The 13,002-nt window shown below is 40.5% G+C and overlaps 1 protein-coding gene across 1 annotated transcript; it reads left to right on the top strand.

Moving 5' to 3' along the window:
* Positions 1 to 3,112: 3,112 nt before the first annotated feature.
* LOC144709758 (nucleobase-ascorbate transporter 6-like) lies at positions 3,113 to 9,920 on the top strand. Its single transcript, XM_078583390.1, has 14 exons — positions 3,113 to 3,584; positions 4,623 to 4,720; positions 4,831 to 5,007; positions 5,722 to 5,822; positions 6,438 to 6,513; positions 6,593 to 6,652; positions 6,780 to 6,961; positions 7,820 to 7,916; positions 8,005 to 8,091; positions 8,168 to 8,226; positions 8,315 to 8,406; positions 8,499 to 8,576; positions 8,664 to 8,824; positions 9,598 to 9,920. The coding sequence occupies exons 1-14, from the start codon at positions 3,470 to 3,472 to the stop codon at positions 9,817 to 9,819; spliced, it is 1,605 nt and encodes a 534-aa protein (XP_078439516.1). The 5' UTR covers positions 3,113 to 3,469; the 3' UTR covers positions 9,820 to 9,920.
* Positions 9,921 to 13,002: the final 3,082 nt, after the last annotated feature.

The raw sequence follows: 13,002 nt of genomic DNA on the forward strand, positions 1-13,002 counted from the left end.
TGTACTTAGATAAATGAGAATATTCCACTTGTTGTTCCATGGCAACTCAACAAGTACACTAGGGATCTGTTGCATCTGGAGACATGAAATATGATGGGATGGAAAAAGATGTCTTATTAAGTGCCTGTGAATTTTCTTGTTTCCGGACCATCTTGTGTGGGGTTGTACTATCCTGTCCCACATCTCAAGATGATGTGGCATGGGAAACATCATATACGATAAAAGCTTTCCTCTTGTATGAAAACCTCAGTCTTCTAGATTTTCCTATCACACACAATACTTGCATCCTTGGCTGAGATAAGTTATGCCTTCATAACTGCCTATTTCTATCCATGCCACCTTTGACCTCAGTTTCCATCACTGTGTCTGTTGCAGGCAAAATACCACGGTTATCTCTGCTATCACCAAAATTGATTAAAGTATTAATATTTTTCATACTGAGCTTGATGGGACATCTTCGGATTAACCTGGTCAACTTGCCACATGTAAGAGGTATTATCATCATTTTCAGGTTAGCAAAAGGACATTAGAGTTTAATGATGGTAGGGAGGTGTTATAGTTCTTCTATAAAAGTAAAACATCACTAGGACCCCATACATAAGAATACACTGCTTACCTGGTAGTTCAGGTCCCTATAGCATATAGGGAGCATCATGAATTATCACAGCTTGGTGTTACATGCTACTAGAGATACTTCATGGAGTAGGTCACCTATTTCTGCTGTCATGGCACCTTCAGGTATACACCTGATCGATCAGGACATTGTTCTATTCTTTCTTGCATGCTGGGTAAAGGTGGGGGAATTCCTGTATGATATGGCCTCTTAGTCCATATAAATTCTCTTATTTATTTATTTTTCAGTTCATCTACATTAATCAGGAAGAATTCGGTTTCTCAAGAGAAGATAACTAATTCCATTTGACCTTGATAGAGAATGTCTAACCTGAAATAAGGGCAGAAGGAGTTGTTGATGGTGCAAAATGAACTGCTCATGTCATTGGTGACTTTGCACCTCTGGGTGTCAAGGAAAATGAGATATAATCATCGATTGTAAATTGCTCTTATATATTAAGTGAGAAATAAAGTTTCTGAATAAGAGATATATAGAGAATACCAAAAAGGATTGGTTTGACTGCTTAGTCATTACGGTTAGAGTGCTTTGTAGTGACCATTGTAGACAACCATCATCCTGTTTGAATTTAATATGATGGATGTTGCTTTGACGATCATTGGGTTAATCATAGAGAGAGAAAGAGACGCTGAATCAAGCGGTATAGTTCAGAAGTGAGGAAAACGCGAAAGGTAAAGTCGGTTGAAAGAGAGAGGACTGTAACAAGTGAAGAAAACGCACTGTGTGACGTCGGTTGAGAGAGAGAAAGAGATAGAGATAGAGAGAGAGATAGAGATAGAGAAAGAGAGAGATAGAGAGAGATAGAGAAAGAGAGATAGAGAGAGATATAGATAGATATAGAGAGAGATAGAGATAGAGAGAGATAGATAGATAGAGAGAGATAGATGGTGAGAGATAGATAGAGAGATAGAAAGAGAAATAGAGAAAGAGAGAGAGAGATAGAGAGAGTTAGATTGATAGAGAGAGAGATAGATCGAAAGAGAGAGATAGATTGATAGAGAGAGATAGAGATAGATAGAGATAGAGAGAGAGTGATAGAGATATACATGGAACGGGATAGAGATAGAGAGATAGAGAGAGTGATAGAGATATACATAGAAAGGGATAGAGATATAGAGATAGAGAGAGATAGAGATATGTAGAGATAGAGATAGAGAGTGATAGAGATATACATGGAGAGCGATAGAGATATACATGGAGAGCGATAGAGATAGAGAGAGATATAGATATATATAGAGAGGGATAGAGATAGAGAGATTGAGAGATAGATAGAGATAGAGATAGAGATAGGGAGATAGATAGAGATAGAGATAGAGATAGGGAGATAGATAGAGATAGAGATAGAGATAGGGAGATAGATAGAGAGAGATAGAGATAGAGATAGGGAGATAGATAGAGAGAGATAGAGATAGAGAGTGAAATAGAGATAGAGATAGATCGAGAGAGAGAGAGAGTGAGAGAGAGAGTGAGAGAGAGAGAGAGAGAGCGAGAGAGAGAGAGAGAGAGAGAGAGAGAGAGAGAGAGAGAGAGAGAGAGAGAGATACAGCGCAGTACGAGATGATTATTGCTACCTCTTTTGTTCACAGTCAATGTTTCGGAAATTTGGATACTGCAGAGACCTCACGGAATCCGTCACTATATTTATACTAACCATCTGCGGCAAGTTCCTACCTTTCTCGATCTCCCTCTCGCTCTCTACATATATATCAATTAATTGGGATGCATGAAGTTACAACATTATCTCTCTCTCTCTATCCCTCTCTCTTCCTCTCTCTCTCTCTCTTTATCCCCCTCTCTCTCTCAATCTCTCAATTTATTTCTGCACGAATATATCACTATCCTCTCTCTATCCCCCCCTCTCTCAATCTCTCTATTTTGGTCTGCACGAATATATCACTATCCTCTCTCTATCCCCCTCTCTCTCAATCTCTCTAAATTGGTCTCAATGAATATATCGCTATCCTCTCTCTACCCCCCTCTCTCTCAATCTCTCTATTATGGTCTGCATGAATATATCACTATCCCTCTCTCTTCCTCTCTCTCTCCCCCCCCCTCTCTCTCAATCTCTCTATTTCGGGGTGCATGAATGTATCACTATCTTCTCTCACTCTATCCCTCTGTCTTTTCTCTCTCTCTCTCTCAGGATGTCTCTATTTTGGGGTGCATGAATACATCACTATCTCTCTCATTATCCTTCTCCCTTTCTCTCTCTATCTTTCTTTTCTCCCTTCCTATCTCTGACTCTCTATCCCTAGATTTCAGCGTCACCGATGACGATAAAGACTCGTTATCGCTTCACGATTCGTCATCGGCACATCTGTCATCCTCGCTCAGTTGAAGAGGAGCGAGGACGATATCGTCATCGTCATTTACGCTTACAATTCGAAAAAACTTTTTCTCTCTACCCTTATTCTTTCTTCTCTCTCTACTCTACCACGTAGTTACTTTCAAGGGACAGGCGGTTGAGAGGTGGAAACTGGGAACAGGAGCGATCGTAACGTGTCTCTCTCGCACTAACTTCTGTGCCACCGAAGTCTGTGCTCTCTCTCTCTCTCTCTCTCTCTCTCTCGTCTCTCTCTCTCTTGCATGGGAGTGCTCAACCCCCTCTCCGTCGCAGCGGAAACTACAAGTTCGAGTCCCCTTGTTTTTGTCTAGTGCGACGAGGAAGTGAGATTCTGAAGAGAGGGAGAGAGATAGAGAGAGAAAGCATTATTCTCTGTTGCCTTCAGGGTTTCTCTTTCAAGAAGAGGGGGGGTCTTGCTTCTTTGATCCTTGCCAGGAGCGCTGAGAAAGAAGAGCGCTTCTTCCTCGCGGTTTCAGGATTTATAGAGAGAGAAAATGGCGCATGGAGTAGGAACTGTGCTGGTTACAAAGGGAGACGAGCTTGTGCCCCACCCCGTGAAGAATCAGCTTCCAAATGTTTCCTACTGCATTACCAGCCCACCGCCATGGCGTCAGTTCTCTCTCTCTCTCTCTCTCTCTCTCTATCTCTTTCCTCTCTCTCTTCCTTTTCTTTCTCTCTCTATCTGTGCGAATCATGCGGTCCTCAAGCGTTTCTTCACATCTCTCTCCTGCGCCTGCTTCGACCTTCTTCACAACCTTTGCATTCCCACTCCCTCTCCATCTCCCCCCCTCTCTCTCTCTCTCACTCTCTCTCGATCTCCCTCTCTCTCGATCTCCCTCTCTCTCTCTCGAACTCTCTCTCCGTATCCTCTCTCTCTCTAATTCTCTCCATCTCCCTCTCTCTCACTAGCTCTCTTTCCATCTCCCTCTCTCTAACTCTCTTTCCATCTCCCTCTCTCTCTAACTCTCTTTCCATCTCCCTCTCTCTCTAACCCTCTTTCCATCTCCCTCTCTCTCTAACGCTCTTTCCATCTCCCTCTCTCTCTAACCCTGTTTCCATCTCCCTCTCTCTCTCACTAACTCTCTCCATCTCCCTCTCTCATTAACTCTCTCTCTCACTAACTCTCTCCATCTCCCTCTCTCATTAACTCTCTCTCCATCTCAATCTCCCTCACTCACTAACTCTCTCTCCATCTCCCTCTCCCTCTCTCTCACTCACTCACTCTCTCTCTCTCTCCATCTCCCTCTCACTCACTCACTCACTCACTCTCTCTCCATCTCCCTCTTCCTCTCTCTCACTCACTCAGTCTCCATCTCCCTCTCCCTTTCTCACTCTCTCTCTCTTTCCATCTCCCCCTCTCACTCTCTATGTATACACATATTTGACAAGTGAGTCAATCAATCTGTCTATTTACACTCAAATATATCTATATTTACCTTTCAACAACTGATTTCACAGACGAGACGACTTTGTCAAACAATCTATTATCTTAGATCTCTTCTAGTCCATCTCATATATTTTTCTCCAGGTTAAAATCAATCATTCTCTTCATCCCTCTATACATTAGTCTATCAATATCATCTATCTCTCTGTTAATATAGCCATCATCATGGTCTATCATGATGGAGAGACATCTATATGGTGCAGCTGAAGCAATTCTCCTTGGCTTCCAACATTATATAGTCATGCTGGGAACCATCACCATCATCCCATCAGCCCTGGTCCCACAGATGGGTGGAAGCAATGTAAGACCACACAATCACTATCACCATCATCATTGTCATATATAAGTGATAAAACCCAGACCAACCATTTTCTGTGTATCTCTCTCTCTACAATTGATGTCTCTCTCTAGGATGACAAAGCCAGGGTGATCCAGACAGCGCTTTTCGTCTCCGGGATCAACACTCTTCTCCAAACCTTGTTCGGAACTCGGCTGCCGGCAGTCATCGGCAGCTCATACTCCTATGTCGTCCCAACCATCTCCATCATCCTCGCGTCCCGATATAGAAATATATCAGATCCTCAAGAGGTAATTAATCAATCTTATTTCTTATTTGAAAAATTCAATCCTGGGGTTGATAGTAAAGTCCAACTTTGGGGAAATCGAACCATATTGGGGGTTTTATTTATTTATGAAGAAAATAGGGAAGATCACGCAAAAACAATGTTCAACCTGATGCTATTAAAAATGGATCTTGGGGTTGATATTTTCGTGCTGTTTTTTTTAACCAATTTTTGAGAAAACCAAACCGAATCAAGAAAATAAAGGTTTATTTTATTTCCATCCTCTCGCTTGAGTTTCAGAAGAGTAGTCTCAGGTTATTTTTTTGGAAAATTCAATCATGATGTTCATATTTTCTGAAAAAAATTATTCATACCCCAACTTCGCATTTAATAAACCCATTGCAAGAAAATGAAGCTTTTCTTAGTTTTTTCTGCTGGCCTGGGATCAATCGACTAACATCAGTTGTAATTTTATTAAACTTTGATCATGGGTCAATATTTTTCCAAAAAAATATTTACAACATTGGTGATAATCGACCCATATCAAGAAAATGACTATTTTCTTTCATTGCCTTCCCGTGACTAGAAATTTAAACGAGCAATACCTAATTTATTTTTTGACAATTTTGGTAATGCTGAATGATACTGTTCAGATCTTTAATATATTTATGACAAACATTAAAATAATCAACCCATATCAAGAAAATGACTATTAATTTTATTTATTTTTGCTGGCCAGAGATTTGCGCGAGTAATTAGGGGCACACAGGGGGCACTTATTGTGGCATCATCCATTCAGATCATCATTGGCTTCAGTGGGCTGTGGCGCTACGCTGTAAGGTCAGGATTGAAGGATCAAGTATTTGAGGATATCTTGGTTTTCTGGATATTTTTGGTGCTCCTACCAACAATCCCAATCATATCTAGGGTCATTCTCATAATTTAGCCCTCAAGAGGACATTTTGGTCATTTCATAATTTATAGCTTTTTCCTTTGATTAGAGCTCCAAGATTTAAAGCAAGAGTTTGTTCACTCTGCCGACAATGATTGCGGCATTGTTCCACTCTCTATGAGTTCCAATCGACGATCTTGCTGCCAGTTCTCCCACTCTATCTTTATCTTCTCCGATAATAACTCACAGATTCTTGTCAGAATGCCCAGGCACTTAAAAAAACTAGATGAGAATTTCTGGGTTTTTTCATAACTTTTCATGCTTCTTTGTCTAAGACTGTTCAGGCACTTGAAACATTGTTTCAAGATTTATGGTCTTTCATCAACTTCATAAATTTTTTTCATCGTAGGAGAATCTTCTAAAGAATCTATCTAACCTTCGTAACATGAATCTTCATCTGAATCGCAAACACTATTCCGAGCACTCATATAATGAAATTGTTTATTTGGGCATTTCCTGTATTTTTTCATAATTTCCCCCTGATTCTCTGGGAAAATGTCCAGGCGCTTGAGCCCACTTGCAGCTGTTCCGCTTATTACCTTGGTGGGCCTGGGGCTTTATGAGCTGGGATTTCCAGGGGTGAGCTTCACATTTTATGAAATTACCCCTCAATTTATACTCACTGCAATTTTCCAAGTAAAAACTTGCTTCTTCCTAGGTTGCGGAGTGCATCGAAATTGGGCTTCCTCAGCTATTACTCTTAGTCTTCTTATCCCAGGTGTCAATTTTTCAGCTTATCCTAAATCCTTTTTCAAAGTTCCTGTTTTTGTTTCCCCATAAAGTTGCAAGCCTGGAATGTAAGTATTTTTTTTCTAATTCCTATCTCTGGTTGGCTGGTATTGCAGTATCTTCCACATTTATTACACAAGAAGCAGTTATTTCACAGATTGTCTGTAATATTCTCTGTGGCAATTGTGTGGTTCTATGCTTTTGTGTTGACTATCGGCGGTGCTTACAAGAATGCACACCAGAAGACACAGTTACACTGCCGCACTGATCAATCTGGCCTCGTCGGCGGGTCTCCGTGGTAAGTTTGTTGAGCCAAAAAGCCTTTTAATTAGGCATAAGAATTGATAACTTAAACATGCTCAAATTAAGTAATCAGGATGGGTGACCTTCTCGGGTTAAGCCTTCTTTGGCTTAACTTGCTCTTAATAGTGAACTACGCTCAGCCAAAAACTCTCTTAAGTTGGACACCAGCAGCAAATGTAGGTGTAAGAACTCCAAAGTTAAAAAATTCTTATGAGCTTCAAAGTTATCAATGATGAGTGATAGAGTGGTTAATAATGACAATGGTGATAAGATTGACGAGATTACTGTTGACTGTTGACAGTTGACACAGACGAGGTACAAAATGGTTAATATCTGTTAACATCAGCCATTAGCCATGTAAAATTCTAGTTAAAAAGGTCCTCAACCCTGTCAGTGTCTACTTCAAAGCCAACTAGCCAGAATAAATCATAAAGATGACAACAATGCCATTAAAGATGTCATTGGCGAACCTTTGACCAAAGTCAACGTCACATGATAACATCATCAGGACATGCAAACCCTTGAGTGGAAAGTACCAGGATGCCAACATCAGTTAAATAGCACTGCCAAGATGAATGGGTTTCTTGTGTAAAACATGCTTTGCCTTGCAAATTAAACTTTCTTGGGTTAAACATGCACTTGGTAGAGATGTTGAGCTCCCACAGTAAAACCTCCTTGGTTCAAACTTGCACTTGTTATCCATTTTGACTCCCCAAAACAAACCCCATCTGGAGAGTACTCAGTTATAGCCTGAAAAAAGTTTGAGACCTTATGCCAAGTGGACTTGACGGGGTTACCGATATAAAATTGGAATTACTGATATACTACTCTTATGACCTTGTGAACCCAACAGGATCAGGATTCCCTACCCATTTCAATGGGGTCTGCCAACCTTTGATGCAGGGGAAGCTTTTGCAATGATGGTGTCAGCTTTAGTGGCCCTGGTGGAGGTTTGGCTTCTCTTCCATTTTTATTCAAGTTTCGTCCATTGACCTTTTTTTCTGACGGTTCATCCTTTCTGAATAAATCTCAATTTAGTCAACTGGAGTCTTCATTGCCATTTCAAGGTATGCGAGTGCGACTATGTTGCCACCTTCTGTTCTCAGCAGAGGGATCGGATGGCTGGTTTGTTTTCTTTCTTAGCTTTTCTTTTTATTGTCAGTATGCTGCATTTGAAGCACGAAATGGATTTCTGTATCAGGGAATTGGCACCTTGGTTGATGGGCTCTTTGGAACTGGAAATGGATCTTCGGTGTCTGTGTAGGATCTGTCTTATTCCAAGTCCTTCAGTCTCTCTTTATCTGCCTCATATAGATGTTTTTTCTGACTTACGACTGGGACGTCATAGTGAAAATGCAGGGTTGCTGGGCTTGACCCGGATTGGGAGCAGGAGGGTTGTGCAGATATCTGCAGGATTCATGATCTTCTTCTCCATCCTTGGTGTGTTTCAGTTTAAAAAAAAAAAAGAGCTAGAATTTTATGGAGTTCATATTCGAATCAGGCTCTGTAACTCCCATTTTTCACCCGAATAGGAAAGTTTGGGGCAATCTTTGCATCCATCCCAGCACCAATATTTGCTGCCATCTACTGCCTCCTCTTTGCGTACACGGGTATGTAGGAAGAGATAGATGTCAGAAACAAGTCATTGAAATGATTACAATATGAGCATAATATCTGAGGATTGATTTCCTTTACAGGCGCAGCAGGCTTAGGCTTTCTTCAGTTCTGCAATCTGAACAGCTTTAGAACAATGTTCATACTTGGGTTCTCCATCTTTCTGGGTCTCTCAGTTCCGCAGTACTTTAATGAGTACACTTCGGTCGCCGGCTATGGCCCTGTACACACACAGAGCCGATGGGTATGTTCACTAGTTATCTCTCTCTCCATTTTCATTGTTCGTCTGTTCTGATTGTTCATGTGTCTATGTCTACAATCTCTATCTCTCCATACTGTTCATCCTTTCTGACTGCTCACTTGTGGGTTTGTACACTAGCAAAATCTCTCTTCAGAATCGTTCCTCATCATTTCTTATTGCCCGTATGTGGGTATGTGCACAAGCTCTATCTCTCTCACTATGTGTATATCTCTCTCTCTCTCTATCTCTCTCTCCATACTTCGTTTCGTCTTTTCTCATAGTCCATTCATGGGTCTGTGCACACTGTTTATCCCCATTAATCATTTCTCATTTTTCATGCACGGGTCTGTGCAAAATCTATCAACCCATGCTCGAAATTCATCCTTTCTGATTTATCAGATGAGAGCACATGCACTACCTATCTCGCTATCCATTCAAATTGTTTACCTTTTCATATTTTAGTAATGAGGGAGTCAGTTCAAGTTCTCTCTACCTCTCCCTCTCTCTCTCTGCATTCTTATCATGCATCCTTTCTGACAAATCATATAAGGGTATGCGCACAAGATATCTCTCTACACATGTCCATTGTTCATCCTCTAAAACGGTTCTGACATGGGTATGTGCAAAAGCAATGTCTACATCCATAATCATTTCTCATCCTTTCTGATGGTACATAAATGGGTACACTGCACATGATATATATTTTCATATCCACATACTCATCATTCATATTATGCAGTCAACTGATCTCATCTGATCGTGGATCTTTGATTCAGTTCAATGACATGGTGAATGTGTTTTTCTCATCGGAGCCCCTTGTGGCTGGGCTCGTGGCGTTCTTCTTGGATAACACCTTGCAAGCTCATGGAGATCCAACAGTGAGGAGAGACAGGGGTCTCCATTGGTGGGACAAATTCAGGTCCTTTAAGACGGACTCTCGGACCGAAGAATTCTATTCCCTCCCGTTTGGTCTCAACAAGTTGTTTCCCTCTGTATAGTGTGGAACTTAAATCACCCTTCCAGTGGGTTTGTTGTAATAACTCTCGGCAAGTATTGAAACTAAGGCTCGTGGGCAGACAACATATAACAGCTTGGAACAGACTGTAATGGGCTTCCACAGAGTCATTTGTTACAGGGTTCGTTGTTTAGATCCATTCTCATCTGAGGGGTTGGATGGAGCGAATGATGGAGCAGACAACTGAACGATAAAAATTATATAAAATTGAGCCGTGGTAGATGATGGAATAGAACAGGAGCCGTCAGGAGTTTCATTCCTTACCATTTCCAAGGTTAGGACAAATTGTAAAAACAAATTTTTTCTGATTTGTTTTTGTCCACTCTTGTTTGTCATCCATCCATGAGCCTTAATTGAAACCGAGTAAAAGTTAGCAACATGAGATTTCACTCAGATCTTTGCAGTTTTGTGAAAACCTTGTGAACACGAAGAAGTAAAGATGGCAGGAAACTTACACGGGTAAGGATTGTTTAGGTTCAGTCTATCCATTAAAATGCGAGTCAATCAACTGAGTAAGACTGTTAATTCTTTATTTCTGTTATTACTGTATATCACGTACCCGCATGTAAGGGGACTCTAATAGCCCAGTAAGAGCCACATATATTGTGGCCCACATTGTAACCATACAAATATCATTAAGCTCCTTTTAGATGAAAGTAGAAGCCCACTTGGTCAAGTATCTTCGCCAGCTTGGGTATGTAGGTGGTGGCATCAGAAGTCTACCTGGAGGGCACCACTTTGCCACATGGTATCAGAGCCGATGCCAGGGTGCTGACAGTATCCGGGTTAGTGTAGAGGAACCTGTTTCAGTCATATTCACACAAAGGCAAAGTTATAGCATGCAAGGTTTGGTGACATGGTACCCTATCAGAGTCTTTTCTTGTTTTGAGTTCTTGTGAATGGTAAGCAAATATGATTGATTGCCCATGGGAAAGTCAGTGACGACATGTGCATTGGGCGAAGAAACTGTCTGTTGGAAAAAGGCTGTTCTCAATATGGCATACTCTGTATCCTCAGAAAGCACTAAGCGGCACCCCCCCCACGGATGTGACTCTGGGCATGGAGCAGGAGATGACTGCACAAGTTTTGTGACCAGTAGTTCCAGACATGGTCGAGTTCAATGAGCTTAATCTCACCATTTGGAGTCAGTATGTGGAGTTTATTATATAGAGCAAGGGATTGAGAGATCATCTTAAAAAGTGGTTAATTCCAATGATCCAAAATGCCTGTGGATGAAAGTGTACATGCCTGGTATGCTTTGAGGAATGGCAAAATGTCTGTTCTAGAAGTTTCTCTTCCTAAAGAAGACAAAGGAACTTTGGGATCATTTAAATAAGAAGTACTCCATAAGAAACTAACTGTAGAGTGTAAGAGTTTGTGACCAAGGTGACCAACCTAGTGCAAGGTGAGATGACAGTAATGGAGTATGCAAATGAACTGCAGGCCATCTGGCAGGAATTTGATCACTATTGACCAGTTCCTGATAAGGATTCAGTGGCATGGAAATATGTGTGAATATAAAGTTTATGTCTGTGGAAGTTTAAGATGGGCCTGAATAAGAAATATGAAGCCCAGAGGAGCCAGATTCTGAATCAGGTTCTGAAGCATGATCTTGAGGAAGCTATACATGTTGTTTTATATGAAGAGAGCCAATTTCAACTTGTCAGAAAACACAAAAATAAGCCCATTGGACGTGATGGTGGCGGCGGAAAGAATCAGTGTTATTTAAAGAAGCGGCCAGGCAAAATAACTGACCAGATATCGCTAGTCGGAAGGCAACAATATAAAAGTAACTAAAAAAACAATATACAAATAATGTGGAAGAACGGATAAAATTAAAGATTCTTTCGGGGACTTCCATGGGTGCCCTCCCAGGTCACTGCATGAACATGTTACCAATGCACAGGGAACTGAAGAAGGGGAACCAGAGACTAAAGAAGTGGATACTGTTTGAAATGTACCCAGGCCTGTTTGAAAATTTGAAGAGTACGGATAGCCCCAACTCCATGTCAAGATCTGGTGACTCATCTATCCGTTAGTATCATGTTCAAAATGACTGGATTTTAGGTACAGGAGCAACGGACTATATGACTACACATCATTCCAAGTTTTTTACATACTCTCCGACAACGGAGAGATTTTTCACTCCAGAAGGAGAAGTCTTGCCCGTGATGGGAATCAGGGAAATTAAATTTAAAGAGTTGGGATTTATCAAAAATATGCTTCATGTTCTTGACCATAAGGCACACATAATATCTCCTCAGAAGTTCGTCAGGGAAATAAAAATTGTATCTTAAAATTAATGTATGATTGGTGTTTATGCATGCATATTTAGATTCTAATGCACAGTTAGCTCATGAACGTTGATGATGCCCACTGTGCTGGGATGATGGCGGAGTGCAGAACCAGTAGAGAGGCGCCGTGGATATCTGGAGCAGCTTAATTATGGCATTTTTTGTTTGGGTCGTCCCGTTTATGAAGTTTTGGGAGAACAGTTTCTGAACCATCCTTTTTTTTGATCGATCAGATCTTCTCTGTGACACTTGTCAATTTGCAAAACACAAGAGAGCTCCATTTACTGCAAAATGTGATGTAGAAATTTTCTTTTTACTCTAATCCGCTGCAATATATGGGGTCTGACAGCCACATTTACTGCGACAGGATCAAGATGGTTAATTATCTCTGTAGATGACTCTGCAAATCAAAGTTACAGGTGACTCATGGGGTACAAAATTTGATTGTCTTGGTGAAGATTCAGTTTGGTATACTCATTAAGCATTCTAGAACAGATAATAAAAAGAGACTTCTTTATGAGAACATTTTTCTTTTTTAAAAGTACGGTGCATGAGTCCTCCTGTGTAAATACAACCCAACAGAATGGGGTGGCATAAAGAAAGATAGAACATGTTGTGAAAACCACCATGACATGTGATAACATGCAAATTAATATACTTAATTACTGAATTATACATTCTATTTATGTGTTTTAATGGTCATATTTGCATGTTATCATGATAAAATACATTGAAATCAGTTAACATGTCGTTTTTCTATTATTTCATATTTTTTATCATTTTTTACATGGAATTTGACATTGTTTCAGTGAAGAAATATTTTTACATGATTTTATTTGCTTGGTTTAAGGTCAGTAAATCATCTCCTGATT

The sequence above is a fragment of the Wolffia australiana genome, chromosome 11 (genome assembly GCF_029677425.1).
Source record: "Wolffia australiana isolate 7733 chromosome 11, ASM2967742v1".
NCBI classification, from domain to species: domain Eukaryota; kingdom Viridiplantae; phylum Streptophyta; class Magnoliopsida; order Alismatales; family Araceae; genus Wolffia; species Wolffia australiana.